Genomic DNA, 17,783 nt, shown 5'->3' on the forward strand with positions numbered 1-17,783 from the left:
TATGATAGATTCAGGAGAACTAGTGGCAGAGCCAGACTGAGTGAATAGAGCTTGCAAGTCAGACATAGATTTTCCCTCTTCACTTAAGAAAGTGGACAGTTTCTGTGAGAATTCTGAAACAGGAACCTCAGCTGAAGCCACTACTAACTTCCAAGTTTCCTCCCCAGGAGCAGGCAATAATTCGGGTGGAATTCGAGTTGATTCAATTACTTCTCTGCATTCACAAAGCACCAAAATAGTACTAGAACTTGGTCCTGATCTTGAGTCTCTCACTGGAACCCTGCCAAAAGATTTTACAGTCTGCACTGTCTCTTCTATAAACATCACATCAGTCTGAGCAGGCACTCCTATTAACAGTAAACCATGATTCTCCTCAATGTCCTTTTCCTTACACCATTTGGACAATTCAGCAAGCAGAATTGGATCATGTGCAAAAGCCATGCTTGGAGCTCTGGTTAGTGATGGTCAATTCACTAAAATAAACTTAATACTTAATTCAGTTCTTGTTTTTTAGGGTCAGCTGAAGACAGGAAGTAGGTGATCCCGGACGAGCCCCCAAAATATGTAGCGCCCCCTATCCCCTTCTTTGACGGGCGGAGCACCAGGTTCTAATGATGTGTCTCTCGACTTAACTAATCTACTTACTTACTCCTTTCCCCTTTCAGAACTTTACTTAAATGAAAATGGTAGATGATTGCCTTTCTGATAAACTGTAATAAAAATCACAAAAAGGTAAGTTCTTATCAATTAACAAGTCATTTTATTTAACGAAGACGGATAAAATGATAAAAGGTTATAAATCAAAAATAAAAGAATTAAATGAAATGTTCAAATGTCCGCTGTGTATTTTCTTTCACCCACAAATCACCTTTTGATCCTCTTAGATCAGAAATGCCAATAAGATACTCAAATATGAATCAATTTGGTATCATCACGAAACCAGTTATATAATTCACTTTTGATCTATAGTAGGTTACTATAATATCAGAAATCAAACTGCAAAACACTCAGCATAAGTCAAATGTACATTAATCAACAAATAAATAATGTGGGGCCACACACACTCAGTTTCAATAACCCAACCTGTTGCAGGCCTGTGTCGTTGCTTGAGAACGGTGTGGCCGTGAAAACCAACAAATGGCCTCTTCGCTCCAAAGAGCTAAATAAAAAAACACACAAGTGTACCTCTTTCCGTTTCGACACGCGCGCTGTCCACAGATCACGTTCACTCCGTATGCGTCTGCAGTCTCACCAGCTGTCCGCTGATATGAATCCCGCGATGCCAGAGGAATTCTAAACCACGAGGGGATTTAGAACGCTATCTGGTTCCTCCGTCTTCCTCGAAACGATCAATACACTCAAATCCAGCCGCACGTGAAAGTCTTTTAATCGCCATAAAAGAAAAGGAGAGTAGGCCTACAGCGCGCTCAGCAGCTTTAACCTATTAAGTCTGTTTACACACTTAGTCAGAGTATAACAAACGAAACAAAATAAAGAAACGTTCTTTAACACTTTTGGCGTTAACTAGATATCTTGTTTAACCGCTTAGTCAGCTGTTATTTTAGTTTTTCCTTTCTTTCAATCACCAGAAAATAAAGTGCAACATCACTTTCTGATCTGCCTCCATCTCTCTCCCTTCTTCCTATACCAATCAGAATGATCAATCCCTGCACATGGGCGGGAGCAAGTAAACCAATGACCAATCACAAATAAAACATTGATACTGGTCAAACACAAAGTTTTTTTATGAGTACCCCTCACATAGACATTTACCGTAAACTCTATAACATTAGAACGAGTGAAATAAAATGCGTATGCCTATTTAACCCATGAATTTCAGAAACGAATTTACATATTATGAATTATGCATTTAGAAGATAATAAATAACCCTAGCTGGGCTACACGTATACATTTATTTATTTCTACATTTATTTATTTCCACATTTATTTATTTCTACATTTATTTATTTATACATTTCTTTGTCCGTATGCTAATGAGGGGGCGTGTTTACCTCAGACATCAGCAATCGAGCTCAGAGTGGCAGTGCTGAAGCTTTGAGGCTCTAACCCTAACCCAATAATTCCAAATTGATGACTTGTGATTAATCAGTATCTAAAAGCAGCATCTATGAAATATCGGTTGTGTTTTAAGCATTTGAATTGTCACCTGTTATGCATACGAAATTATGAAACGCGAATGTAAACCGTGTATTGAGTCGCGTTTCAAACTCATTGATCAATATGCTTGCGTAGGAGTAAGTGAAATGTGCGCTGGTTTCTCTCCGCGTTCTGCGCTGGTGTGCGAGTCTCATCGACAATAAACGCAAGCTCTTATCAGCCCTATCCACCGCCTTTACATTGTTATTTTTTTTTTTATCTTTATTTTAATCTTTATTTTAACAGGGGAACCAGACTGAGACCGAGATCTCTTTTTCAGCTGAGCCCTGTGAAACATATAAACATATACAATGTCATACACTAAGAATGCATACACAAAGAAGACATCCAAATCAACAAAAACAATCACAAACACATAAGACATCATATAAATCCTCCAATACATGTTTAAATTGGGCCAGGGACATAAGATTGTTTATCTGAAGTTTGATCTGCAATTTATTCCATATAAATGGGGCAAAATAACTAAATGCAGACCCACCCAGTTCTGTTAAGATTGATGGGGTATTTAATGTAATCCACCTTTGGGATCTTGTTAAAATATTTGTATGTCTAATAAAAAGCAACGAGATATGTAAGGAGGTAATTGTAAAAGAAGAGCTTTGTAAATTAAAAGGAGAGCATGTTTCTCACGTCTCACAGCAAGAGAGGTCCATCCCACATGTTGGTATAAAATACAGTGATGAGTTTTATAGTTATCACCAGTGATAAACCTAATTGCACAGTGATATATAGCATCCAGAGGTTTTAATGTAGCGGTAGAAGCGTGCATATAAATTATATCACCATAATCTAAAACAGATATTAAAGTGGCCTGAATAATTTGTCTTCTATGAAGAGATGACAAACAAGCCCTGTTTCTATAAAGGGAACCCCATTTTGATTTTTAGCTTTTTACTAAGTTCAGCAATATGCTTTTTAAAAGAAAGCCTGTCATCTAACCATACACCTACATATTTATATTTGGAGACCTGTTCAATTGGAGTACCATCCAGGCTAGTAAGTACAAAAGTATTTCTTAAGGAAAGTCTTGTCTTAGAAAAAAACATAAAATTTGTTTTTTTAGCATTTAAAACCAATTTAAGTTTTGAAAGAGATCTCTGTAAAATCTTGAAAATCAGACTCCAACATCGTTAAAGCTTGCTCTGCTGAAGGGGCAGTAGCATACAACACAGTATCATCTGCATAAAAGTGAATTTGACATTTTCTAATACCATCACCAATATTGTTTATGTACAACGCAAACAACAATGGACCAATTACTGAACCTTGAGGCACCCCTTTTAGTAATGCTAATGGCTCTGACTTAACCCCATCAACCAAGACGGCTTGAGTTCTATCTTTCAGGTAGTTAAAGAACCATCTGTAGGCATGAGGACCCAGCCCGATAAATGAGAGATTACTCAAAAGTTTATCATGGTCTATAGTGTCAAAAGCTTTTGACAGATCTATAAACAATGCAGCACAGTGCTTTCCTTCATCTAATGCATTAGCAATATCATTCACAACAAGCATTGTGGCTGTGGTGGTGCTGTGTTTAGGTCTAAAACCGGACTGATTGATACTAAGCAAATTATTTTCGGAGAGTTATTAATAGTGGATACTTTCATGCGCTTCCATGTCCAAGTGTCTGCTATCAGACCCGTTGAAGTGCAGTGACTGTTCATGTGTGCTATGTGTGTTAACCCTATATAGCCTACCCTACATTCAGTTAGGTTGATATACATGACTTAAAATGTGATCTTAGCTGTGTCCCAATGTGAAGGCTGCGTCCTTCGAAGGACCCAGCCTACCCAGCCTTCGAAGGACCCATCCAGGTGTTCCCAGGACATGGTGAGGATGTTTCAGTCATGTATTTTCGGCTTTAATAGCCGGATCATGGCCAGAGGTTTTCTGCTTCCCAATAGACCCCTTTTGCGCCGACGTCACAATTACGTCACGGCTTTAGCTGGAGGCAAAACAAAGTGAAAACTGGAGGCGGCCAATACAAACCATCACAGATTCGTCTACATAATAAAGATCTTAAATTATTATTATTTTTTATTACATTTAAATTACATTTATTAAATGTCATCTTTTTGTGTTTCTGGGTGCAACAATCACCTACAGGATCCAATTTGAAATTTTATTGCATAATGTTTTCTAAATGATTGTGATTATTTGTAAATCATCTATGATAGGCTACATTGTTGTGATTGATCGTGATAGACTTTTTGAAGAACCTGGTAAGGAAGAATAATCAAATACATAGTTAATTAATATAATTTTAATACATAAAAAAAAATTGGGAAAATATTCACATCAATAAAATTGCACTGTAATGTCACTTTACATTGTCGTCTTCTGGCCTTGGCGCTGGGCAGGGCCGCGCAATGTTACGTTGCCACAAGTCAAGACCATTCATCACACAGTTACAGGCATCTAAAGATGTATATGCCCTCAGTTTGGCTTTACGCTCGTTTTCTCTATCAGGTCGGTGTAGAAGTCAGGCCACTCACCCGAGGTAACGTTAATCCTGTCAGATCGTCCATCCATTGAGTGAGCGTGTACGGGTCGGCCAATCTGGTCCCGTCCGTTAAAATTAGCTTTTGCAAATAACACTCGCGGTCCTGGACAGTGAGTGACCTTGCACATTAACATAAAATCTGATTTTCTCACGTCATTGTTAAAAAACCAGATAACAAAACTTTCAAACTAGCGTTAGTGAAGCGGCCATAGGGATCTTTCTGCCTCCACCTAAGCTCCGCCCACATAAAAACGTCATCATGTTTACCAACTGAAAAGGGGTCTATTCAGAAGCTGCTTCCTGAATTGCCAGATTACACTTTAAACTGTTCAAGTATTGGGTGTTAACTTATGTAAATAGTGTAATGAAAAGAAAAGAAAACATACATGGGCATATGGTTCAAATGTTCACTTATATCTTACCTTGATGTGATTTTGTAGGCTAGTGTATTCTTTTTACTATGTAGCATAAATGGGCAATATAAATGATCAATACGGATATGGTAAACTTTGTGCTTTTGTAAAATAAAATAAAACAATTAGGCGCGCTTTCATGATCTCCATGAACTGGAGCGCGTCTCAAAAATGAACTGAAACAAAATATAGCCAATATACAAGCTTGAAATGTCACTTTTAAACGAACAAATTCGAATCTAATTTCCAGGTTCTAATTTGGCCTTAGAAAACCAGTACAATTGAAAAAAAATTCCCTATTAATTTGTGAATATTTCAAATATTTAATAAAGGGGAAAAAAGTCATAAACAAAAATCGGAAAATACGTCAATATTTTTTTTTACGCAGCATTTGGTGTGTACAGTTCAAATTAAAATTTTGGTGCTCAACTTTGCGTTTTAAAAATAGTCTAACAACCGTTCGTTTTTCGATTAAAAAAAGAAAAACGAGTGGACGCAAAAGTACACGGACCTTAGCATATATTATTAAATATTTCAAATAATGTAGGCTATATTTAAAAAAAGTTAGTCTTGGGTCCGTGTACTTTGCGTCCATTCGTTTTTGCACAAATAAAAGTAGTTGCGAATGATGTTTTATTACTTTCTGTATGACCAGAAATGATAGAGTAGACTATTTTAAGTTGTTTCCACTGTTGATAGAAAAATGCAAGTGTCCCGCGCCTCCACACTCCACACAAACACTTGCATATGCGTCAAAATCTTGTGTTTATTTATGATAATCTTAGCCCTGTATTATTATTGTCTAACCTGTATTATGACTGACATTTGACGAATTGCTTTGTTCCTTTTTTTGATAAAAGCGGCTTCTAAATATGTAGCCTACTAATAATAATAATGATAATTAGTATTAGTATTATTTGTGTTTATAATTATAACTATAAATGTGTACACTGAAGACAGTAGGCTAATATGTTAATCATAAAATAATTTATGAATGTTTCATTTTTATATAATAAAACCTAACCTTGTGTTTGTGTTATACAGTATTTCTTTTTTACATGTGAAGTCTTTTTTTGCTTATTCTATTATAGAGGGAATGCATTAACGTCCCTTTCCCGCCGGAACACGCCCCATCAGCCGGACTGAGTGGCAGAAGAGCTGCTGCGTGACTGGATTTAATAGAGGAAACTGCGAAAACGCAAGTAAAACAAACGATTATCAGTTTAAATAAAGATTGGACTCAATATAGTGTTCCTTACAACTTACTAAAGATCCAGTGATCCATGGATATTGACAATCGTGTTTCCTGACATTTATATGTGCCTGATTTCGACACCAGGGAAATACATACAGCAAATTTGCCTTTGAATGCTTTATATAAATACAATATAGGCAATTTTTTGTCAGTGTTTATTTAAAAATGTCAAATTATACAGAATATACAGTGGTAAATATTTGATTGATGAGTTGTCACTGCAATATATAACAATACAATATATAGAGAATGATTTTACCACTAAATTCAGCATATTGACACAAAAATGATAACTGCAAATCCACCTTTCGCTGCCTGGAGTCCAGTTGTTTCTATGAATTGCAGCGATCTATTTGCTTCTCTGTTCTGTAGCTTTAGGTAGTCTGTAAAAATATTCCTCATATTTCTTGTCAAATCTAGTTGTACAGTCAGTCTCAAAGCTCTTTCCCGTTTTAGACGCGTTTTTTGTGTTTTTCCGCAGCATTCACACTCAAAACCAATGCTGCCGCTCAGTCTTTTTGCCACTTGTGGGCGTAACTGCAGTCACTCCGGCCAACGGTGACGTCACGTGCATTCCCTCTATACTGAGTTTTAGAAAATTGAAGAAATTATTCATTTTAAAAACTGAAGTTTAAACACAATGCAAAGCATCCCTCATAAACAGGTGGCCTGGTTGAATCATCGTGGGCACGATTTGTTAAACCGAGGGAACAGTTTAAGAATTTGTGAGTACAGTTTATAAACTGAGGGGACGGACTGCACAACCGTCGCCACCGATGGTTTTTTCCCCCCCACAGTCGACTTTCTGGGCTCCGTACTACGGGAATATAAAACCCAGTTGAATATAAAAAAGAACAGTTCAAATGTTACTCCCGCTCGTCATCGGTAGCTGTCACAGTTGCTAGGCGACAAGAACAATCATCCGTAATTTTTATAAATAAAAGTGCTGTCGTCACCGGCGCGCAATGACTTATGGAGTAGGATCGGGTGGGATAGACCGCGAAGGATCCATTTATGTATCCTTCCTTTTACGGGGAAACGAAGGGTGGATTTGACGTCGCTTTTGAATCAGGGTAGCCTTCGTCGTGCCGCGATGACGCAACTGGCCTTTGAATACGGCCTTCGAAGGGTGGAGAATTGAATAGGGACAGCCTTCATCGCGCCGTGGTGACGCAATCGGCCTTCAAATGCGGCCTTCGAAGGATACAGCCTTCACATTGGGACACAGCTACTGTCCGCACACCTCTTGCGTTTCGTTTGGTCACACACCACAAGGTGTCACTGTGGCCTCAAAGCTTCAGCACTGCCACTCTGAGTTCGATTGCTGATGTCTGAGGTAAACACGCCCCCTCATTAGCATACGGACAAAGAAATGTAGAAATAAATAAAAGTAGAAATAAATAAATGTGGAAATAAATAAATGTAGAAATAAATAAATGTGAAAATAAATAAATGTAGACATAAAAACATATATACATAAATGAATGTGGAAATAAATAAAAGTGGAAATAAATAAATGAATAAATGTATAAATAACAAAATAAATAAATGTGTGAAAAAAATACAATTATACATAAATAAGGAAATAAAAGTATAAATACTCATTTCTTTGTACTTTTTTACATTTCTTTGTATATTTATTTATGAATTTTTGCTTTTTTACATTTCTTCGTATATTTATTTATAATTAATTCATTACATTTATATAGCGCTTTTCTCGACACTCAAAGTGCTTTACATGGAAGGGGGGATCTCCTCAACCACCACCAATGTGCAGCATCACCTGGATGATGCGACGGCAGCCATATTGCGCCAGAACGCCCACCACACACCAGCTTACTGGTGGAGAGGGGACAGTGATGAAGAATTAATATGTATATGGGGATGATTAGGAGGCCATGATGGGCAGAGGCCAATGGGCAAATTGGGCCAGGACACCAGGGTTACACCCCTACTCTTTTTCGAAGGAATCCTGGGATTTATAATGACCACAGAGAGTCAGGACTTCGGTTTAACGTCTCATCCGATGAACGGTGCTCTTTGACAGTATAGTGTCCCCGTCACTATACTGGGGCGTTAGGACCCACACAGACCACAGGGTGTGCGCCCCCTGCTGGCTTCACTAACACCTCTTCCAGCAGCAACCTAGTTTTCCCAGGAGGTCTCCCATTCAGGTCCTAACCAGGCTCAGCCTTGCTTAGCTTCAGTGGGCAACCAGTCTTGGGCTACAGGGTGATATGGCTGCTGGCAATAATAATATATTTACGTATTTATTTATTTTTAATTAAGTCAGCTTTGGCATTCCATATTCACAAGACTCGATCTGATGTTACACACACATACACACACACACACACACACACACACACACAGACTCACTCACTCAGTCTCACTCACTGACTCTCTTACACACAAACACACTCTCTGTCTCGCGTGCGCACACACACACTCATTCATACACCTCACACTTGCTCTCACACACACACACACACACACACACACACACACACACACACACACACACACACACACACACACACACACACACACACACACACACACACTACCTCACTCAAGCTCTCTCTATCACAAACACACACATGGGAGTGCACACACTTTGAACATAATGATGATTATTATGTATAAATCACTTATGTATTAAGAATTCATTACTTTTGGTTATACATATTGGAAATTGCAAACAAGTTCCATAGAAATTGTCTATAGAATCAATATCACATAGAAATCTATAGGTGTACCAAATGTTTAAATGATTAACCATTAAATTCAGTGGGATTAAATAATAGACACATGTATTAAACTTAACAAGAAAAGTGTCCTAATACTGACACTTCATTCTGTATCAATTTCAAAGTTTACAAGTCTGCCATCAACATGTAACTAAACAGTCTTTCACTTTCTTAAATGCATCAGTTTGTAAACATGTCAGAGTGAATATTTCTTCAGATTCATCACTCATTATTATCATCTGCATTGAATGCTCGATGCGAACGCTCTTTTTACAGTTATAGCGTATTCACTCTGTTGCAACAGGCTCTGGCGATATGGGCTGTACATGCTGCCCTTAGGAGATAGATATCAATAGGAAGCATGGCATTAGTTTTCACTGTTTTTGTTACGAGCTGAGGAAAGCAGGCGAAGACGAGGATCTAAACGCAGGGTTATTTAATCAAATAACACATAAAACAGAGAACAGAGAACACAGAACTCAAAGAACAAAGGAACAAACCCAGGGGGATCACAGAGGCCACAATTACACGTGCAACAACTGACAAAGTAACAAGTGAAACAAAAGCAGGCTGTCCGGGGACCAGGGCGGATCAGGCTGTCCAGTCGACCAGGGCGGATCAGCCTGTCCAGTCGACCAGGGCGGATCAGGCTGTCCAGTCGACCAGGGCGGATCAGGCTGTCCAGTCGATCAGGGCGGATCAGGCTGTCCAGTCGACCAGGGCGGATCAGGCTGTCCGGGGACCAGGGCGGATCAGGCTGTCCAGGCGACCAGGGCGGAACAGTCTGTCCAGTCGACCAGGGCGGAGCAGGCTGTCCAAGCGACCAGGGCGGAGCAGGCTGTCCAAGCGACCAGGGCGGATCAGGCTGTCCAGTCGACCAGGGCGGATCAGGCTGTCCAGTCGACCAGGGCGGATCAGGCTGTCCGGGGACCAGGGCGGATCAGGCTGTCCAGTCGACCAGGGCGGATCAGGCTGTCCAGTCGACCAGGGCGGATCAGGCTGTCCAGTCGACCAGGGCGGAGCAGGCTGTCCAAGCGACCAGGGCGGAGCAGGCTGTCCAAGCGACCAGGGCGGAGCAGGCTGTCCAAGCAACCAGGGCGGATCAGGCTGTCCAGTCGACCAGGGCGAATCAGGGTGTCCAGTCGACCAGGGCGGATCAGGCTGTCCAGTCGACCAGGGCGGATCAGGCTGCCCAGTCGACCAGGGCGAATCAGGCTGTCCAGTCGACCAGGGCGGATCAGGCTGTCCAGTCGACCAGGGCGGATCAGGCTGTCCAGTCGACCAGGGCGGATCAGGCTGTCCGGGGACCAGGGCGGATCAGGCTGTCCAGTCGACCAGGGCGGAGCAGGCTGTCCAAGCGACCAGGGCGGAGCAGGCTGTCCAAGCGACCAGGGCGGAGCAGGCTGTCCAAGCGACCAGGGCGGATCAGGCTGTCCAGTCGACCAGGGCGAATCAGGGTGTCCAGTCGACCAGGGCGGATCAGGCTGTCCAGTCGACCAGGGCGGATCAGGCTGCCCAGTCGACCAGGGCGAATCAGGCTGTCCAGTCGACCAGGGCGGATCAGGCTGTCCAGTCGACCAGGGCACACACACACACACACACACACACACACACACACACACACACACACACACACACACACACACACACACACACACACACACACACACACACACACACACACACACACACACACACACACACACACTACCTCACTCAAGCTCTCTCTATCACAAACACACACATGGGAGTGCACACACTTTGAACATAATGATGATTATTATGTATAAATCACTTATGTATTAAGAATTCATTACTTTTGGTTATACATATTGGAAATTGCAAACAAGTTCCATAGAAATTGTCTATAGAATCAATATCACATAGAAATCTATAGGTGTACCAAATGTTTAAATGATTAACCATTAAATTCAGTGGGATTAAATAATAGACACATGTATTAAACTTAACAAGAAAAGTGTCCTAATACTGACACTTCATTCTGTATCAATTTCAAAGTTTACAAGTCTGCCATCAACATGTAACTAAACAGTCTTTCACTTTCTTAAATGCATCAGTTTGTAAACATGTCAGAGTGAATATTTCTTCAGATTCATCACTCATTATTATCATCTGCATTGAATGCTCGATGCGAACGCTCTTTTTACAGTTATAGCGTATTCACTCTGTTGCAACAGGCTCTGGCGATATGGGCTGTACATGCTGCCCTTAGAAGATAGATATCAATAGGAAGCATGGCATTAGTTTTCACTGTTTTTGTTACGAGCTGAGGAAAGCAGGCGAAGACGAGGATCTAAACGCAGGGTTATTTAATCAAATAACACATAAAACAGAGAACAGAGAACACAGAACTCAAAGAACAAAGGAACAAACCCAGGGGGATCACAGAGGCCACAATTACACGTGCAACAACTGACAAAGTAACAAGTGAAACAAAAGCAGGCTGTCCGGGGACCAGGGCGGATCAGGCTGTCCAGTCGACCAGGGCGGATCAGCCTGTCCAGTCGACCAGGGCGGATCAGGCTGTCCAGTCGACCAGGGCGGATCAGGCTGTCCAGTCGATCAGGGCGGATCAGGCTGTCCAGTCGACCAGGGCGGATCAGGCTGTCCGGGGACCAGGGCGGATCAGGCTGTCCAGGCGACCAGGGCGGAACAGTCTGTCCAGTCGACCAGGGCGGAGCAGGCTGTCCAAGCGACCAGGGCGGAGCAGGCTGTCCAAGCGACCAGGGCGGATCAGGCTGTCCAGTCGACCAGGGCGGATCAGGCTGTCCAGTCGACCAGGGCGGATCAGGCTGTCCGGGGACCAGGGCGGATCAGGCTGTCCAGTCGACCAGGGCGGATCAGGCTGTCCAGTCGACCAGGGCGGATCAGGCTGTCCGGGGACCAGGGCGGATCAGGCTGTCCAGTCGACCAGGGCGGATCAGGCTGTCCAGTCGACCAGGGCGGATCAGGCTGTCCAGTCGACCAGGGCGGATCAGGCTGTCCGGGGACCAGGGCGGATCAGGCTGTCCAGTCGACCAGGGCGGATCAGGCTGTCCGGGGACCAGGGCGGATCAGGCTGTCCAGTCGACCAGGGCGGAGCAGGCTGTCCAACTGACCAGGGCGGAGCAGGCTGTCCAAGCGACCAGGGCGGAGCAGGCTGTCCAAGCGACCAGGGCGGAGCAGGCTGTCCAGTCGACCAGGGCGAATCAGGCTGTCCAGTCGGCGGATCAGGCTGTCCAGTCGACCAGGGCGGATCAGGCTGGCCAGTGGACCAGGGCGGATCAGGCTGTCCAGTCGACCAGGGCGGAGCAGGCTGTCCAAGCGACCAGGGCGGATCAGGCTGTCCAGTCGACCAGGGCGGATCAGGCTGTCCAGTCGACCAGGGCGGATCAGGCTGTCCGGGGACCAGGGCGGATCAGGCTGTCCAGTCGACCAGGGCGGAGCAGGCTGTCCAAGCGACCAGGGCGGAGCAGGCTGTCCAAGCGACCAGGGCGGAGCAGGCTGTCCAAGCAACCAGGGCGGATCAGGCTGTCCAGTCGACCAGGGCGAATCAGGGTGTCCAGTCGACCAGGGCGGATCAGGCTGTCCAGTCGACCAGGGCGGATCAGGCTGCCCAGTCGACCAGGGCGAATCAGGCTGTCCAGTCGACCAGGGCGGATCAGGCTGTCCAGTCGACCAGGGCGGATCAGGCTGTCCAGTCGACCAGGGCGGATCAGGCTGTCCGGGGACCAGGGCGGATCAGGCTGTCCAGTCGACCAGGGCGGAGCAGGCTGTCCAAGCGACCAGGGCGGAGCAGGCTGTCCAAGCGACCAGGGCGGAGCAGGCTGTCCAAGCGACCAGGGCGGATCAGGCTGTCCAGTCGACCAGGGCGAATCAGGGTGTCCAGTCGACCAGGGCGGATCAGGCTGTCCAGTCGACCAGGGCGGATCAGGCTGCCCAGTCGACCAGGGCGAATCAGGCTGTCCAGTCGACCAGGGCGGATCAGGCTGTCCAGTCGACCAGGGCGGATCAGGCTGTCCAGTCGACCAGGGCGGATCAGGCTGTCCGGGGACCAGGGCGGATCAGGCTGTCCAGTCGACCAGGGCGGAACAGTCTGTCCAGTCGACCAGGGCGGAGCAGGCTGTCCAAGCGACCAGGGCAGAGCAGGCTGTCCAAGCGACCAGGGCGGATCACGTTGTCCAAGCGACCAGGGCGGATCAGGCTGTCCAGTCGACCAGGGCGGATCACGTTGTCCAAGCGACCTGGAACTATAGAAATAATTTTCTGTCATTTTCTAGTTTTATAGAGGTAGCATTTCGGCTGTTTTTAAGCATTTATGGTCTTTTCATCTGAGCCACCCCTGTATTGTAGTCTTGTGTTGGTATGTGCCAATTCCAGGGGTGCTTTCAGGCCTATAAAGCCTAGTATCTTCATTCTCTAATGGGATCGAGGGGTGAGAGGACATAAGTCTGTCTATGCTCTAAATATAAGTGACTTGTGTTAAGGTCAGTTTCTGAACAGCTGTAAACATTTGATTGTTGTTGTTGTTGTTTTGGCTCTCATGTCATTTTTTTTCTTACTTGTTAATTTTTATTTCCCTTCATTGGCCTTAATTGGGAAAAAATAAAAGATCCCATCTGTTCAAACTCATCCAACTTCTCCTGAGTGCTTACATCTGCTCACGACGACTCAGTCACGTCTACCCTTAACAGCTGGTTTAGGGTGCAGGTGCGGGTGATCATGAATGAGGTGCAGGTCCGGGTGATTAGTATTCAGGTGATAGCGATCTCTGTGATTGGGTGATGGTGGAGCCTGACTGATCCCTGACAGTACCCCCCCTCCACGGCCCACTCCTGGGGGCCGTGAAGCCAGACGTCGCGTGGCCGACCTCTTCCTCCAGGTGCTGGACGATCTGGGTGAGTCTCATGGAATGTGGTAAGGAGGGTTGAGTCTGGGATGCAATTACAGCAACAGACATGAACGCTGCATGCCTCACACACACATCTTCTTCAACTCAATTCCCAGCGCTGTTTCCAAAAAGCATTGTAAGCCTAAGTTGATCGTAGAGAATATTTGTGGCAATTGTTCTACGATCAACCTAGGCTTACGATGCTTTTGGGAAACCCAGCTCAGGTCAGAACACAACACAAAAACGACACATATTGGTTACTATCTAAAGTTAGTTCAGGCTGGATCCTCTCACTCTTTTCTACGGTCTTTACTAACTTTATCTTCAGTAAACTCTGTTCAGATGACTGAACTTACAGGGTTGTAAGTTCTGTTTACACTCACTAGTGTTCATAATTTTGTCATCACTGTTTTAAAAAAATGCTCATCAAATTCATACTAAATTTGAATATTATATAACTAAATAAAATATTATTTTTTCCCCCAGTGCTGTTCCTCAAACTCAAAACAAAGATTCCTTATTGTTGTGGTTTCCACACTTTCTCAAGTAAGAAATCTTTCTTGAGCTCCAAAATTCATATTAGAATGATTTCTGAAAGATCATGTGGCACTGAAGACTGGAGTAATGAGGTTTGCCATCACAGAAGGATTTTGAAAATAAAATAAATTAAAATAGAATATAGTTATTTTAAATTGTAATACTATTTCACTATTTTTATGTTTTGACTGCATTTTTGATCAACTAAATGCAGCTTTGTGGAGCAGAAGAGACTTATTCTAAAAACACATAGGAAATGTCCACATTATGTGAATTTGTGTAAAGACTTGTTATTTTTAAGACAACCACAAGATGGGATCAGAGCTATGAACATCGAACAACTAAACAACTTTAAATCAGAGAACCTGTTCAGTAAATATCTGTTCTTTATACTTACAGCCTTAGTCCAAAAACGGATAAAATAAAAGCCTTTAGTCAAGATTCAGTCCAATTAAAATTTTTTAATTCTCATGTTATTTTTCTGTTATATTTCTTACTTTGTACTTTAAAGAACAACATTCATTGTTTGTGAATACAGTCTAACCCAGGTATAGGATTTTCCCATGTTACTTTCACTGTAAATATGTTTCACTTTATTGTATGAGTCCATAATAGTAAACTAATGTTTTGATGTTTTGTGTCTCGTCGCATTAAATTTTGCATCAAAACTTTTTCTTAGATATTTCTTATGATGCTTGTTTTGCCTTATCTTTTATTTAGAAGCCAAAGATGAATTACAGATAGACAAATTTATGGATTTGTTTCGTAATTAATACGTTTGCTATGGCAATACACAGGTTGATTATAAGGGATTGCATTTACATTGATACAATGTTTATACTCAGTCATGCAGGTGTTTTATTCTAGACTGTGATGAACAAGAGTTAGGTAGATTATGGAAAATAAAACGGCCCTTGACATCAAAAACATCAGATGCTTTCAAATTTCCTCCTATATGTGTGTTTTTTTTCACGATGCGTGTTGCAGAAGAAATCTCGGATCATCTGCTCTTGAAAATGAGACATGTTTTACTTCATATTGTTCTTTCATGTAATTTGAATGTCTTTCGATAGTCCAGGAAAATCTGATACTGTTTTTGAGATATTGAGACCTTTTCTCGAGGGCATGAAAATCATTTTTGGAGTAAAAATGGAGCAAAAAAAAAAGTCATAACTTTCACCTTTAATGTTTTCTCTCCTAGTGTAGGAGTTTTCCTCATGACTGTTATAAACGAGAGCGCGCATCGGTCTCTGTGCGCGTAACTGTGGATATACACATGCACCAATCCTGAGCACGAGCACTGAGCGGGTTAGCAGAGTCTCAGTGAGTGTCTCATCAGTGAGTGTCTCAGGTCTTCCTGAAGCAGAATCGCTCGCGTGAGGTCCGCGCGCGTCATGGCGGGAGCGCAGCCGGGGGTTCACGCGCTTCAGCTCAAACGCGTGTCCGTGCCCGAGAAGCTCAGGGCGGGGGACAAGTTCATGAAGTGGGACGAGGTAAGTAACATTCATGGTAGATTCAGATTCTCAGTGTATTTGTGGAGCAGTGTTAGCGAGAGCTGTCAGGGTCAGGCAAAAGTCACAATTACACAAATGGTGGGTTTCTGTAGAATTGCTTTTGTATGTCTAATATGTATTTTGGAAAACCTATTAAAAAGCTAGGTTACCCCAAAATGAACCAAACCCTGAATGTTTTCTTGGGAACATCATTATCCCACTGTAAAACAGATATGGTTTAGATCGACATGACGGAGAGGAAATTATGACAGATTTTATATTTAGAGAGATTCTCTCTATTTAAATGCAGATATGTTGTGTAAGATGGCTTTTTTGGAAAATATATTTTAAACAAAGGTATTCTTCAGTGTCAGTATACAGTATTGCACTATACCGTTGTCATATTTGCATAGTTGCATCTATTAAAGCTTTAATGGATTGTTAGTTTGTTAGTGCTGTTTATTTGACATTATGTTTAGGCAAATTACCTTTAATTAATTAATAAATACCTGTAATCATTACAGATGGCAGCATATGCACCTTGCTAGTGAACATGGAAATGTTAGGATTCTCTTCAATGTAATGTTTCCTCATTCCCATATTTTCCCCTAAAGCTTCCCGATACTCCTCTCCTGCCATAAAAGGTCAAAGCTGCCTCTGAAAGTCCTCAAGCCCAAGTGATTCGATTAGGAAAACAAAATGCTGACATAGAGCTTCATGGAGGGACAAACAACTAAACAACAGAGAAAAACTTCAGATTTGCCTGAAGATGAGAAACAGATTTGCCTGAAGATGAGAAACTCTCATCCATGGGTGAATTTGACATTAATTGTAGATAGGTTCTTTGTATTATTGATTTTCCAAAACGAATGCACGCAAGTCATGGGAGAACTATATGGTTTTAATACCAAGCCTGATTTAATCTTTGATGAGATCAGTGTTTCTGCTTCTGAGGAGACTTTATGTGAGATAGAAGTGAGATTTCTATTTTTCCCATCAGAAACCACTTATCTCCAGTCGATCGTAATCCAGTTTAAACTGGAACTACATCTGCTGGTTTACTGAACATCTCTAGCAATTTGCTGCGCTTCGGGAGTTCTTCAAGAAATAAGTGAATGAGTGATTTTGTAAAGGATCTGAAACCTGCAGCCGATCAGAAGATCAGAGAAGTGATGATGATGATGATGATGATGAAACCTCTTCTGTGATGTTGGAACTGTGTTTCTTAGACAGACATGAACACACAGTTAAATTTCTGTCAAGTGAAGAGGTGCGGCGTTGATTACTCATTCAACAATCAATCTGATTCCTTCAAGTTATTGAGTAATCGACTTAATTGTCTAGTCATTTAAGCAATCCTCCAACTAGTCGAGTTTGTACATCTTTCAGTAAGAAGAAGCAACGTTCTCATGAAATGTTGTATTTTTAGCTTTTTTCGTGTTATTGCCTCACTTTGTTGTATTCCTCATTGGTAAGTCATTTTGGATAAAAGCGTCTGCTAAATAATTAAATGTAAATGTCATGTTTGGAAGTGACAACTATATAAAATTTAAAAAAAGAACTGAAATATAAGAAATGTTCTGGGAGCTCATAATAATGCTGGGATGCATGTGATGCTCCAGGATTTTCCCAGTTTTCCCAGTGTGTTTCCTGATGTGTGCATGATGAGCAGGGATGCATGTGATGCTCTGGCTCCAGGATTTTCCCAGTTGTCCCAGTGTGTTTCCTGATGTGTGCATGAGGAGCAGGGATGCATGTG

General features: G+C 42.6%; 1 protein-coding gene across 2 annotated transcripts in view; it reads left to right on the forward strand.

Annotated features, from left to right (window-relative positions):
• Nucleotides 1–15,820: 15,820 nt before the first annotated feature.
• plcb1l (phospholipase C beta 1-like) overlaps nt 15,821–17,783 on the forward strand; it is a 233,917-nt gene continuing 231,954 nt past the window's right edge. Inside the window, exon 1 of one of the 2 annotated variants that reach the window (XM_077245642.1) lies at nt 15,821–16,024. In XM_077245642.1, coding sequence (XP_077101757.1) covers nt 15,926–16,024 — 99 coding nt within the window. In that variant the 5' untranslated portion in view covers nt 15,821–15,925. The remainder of the gene's footprint in view (nt 16,025–17,783) is intronic. The other variant, XM_077245643.1, reaches the window with a different exon arrangement.

Source organism: Siphateles boraxobius, unplaced genomic scaffold (genome assembly GCF_051911475.1).
Source record: "Siphateles boraxobius isolate OS27281-9 unplaced genomic scaffold, OSU_SipBor_1 274, whole genome shotgun sequence".
Taxonomy (NCBI): domain Eukaryota; kingdom Metazoa; phylum Chordata; class Actinopteri; order Cypriniformes; family Leuciscidae; genus Siphateles; species Siphateles boraxobius.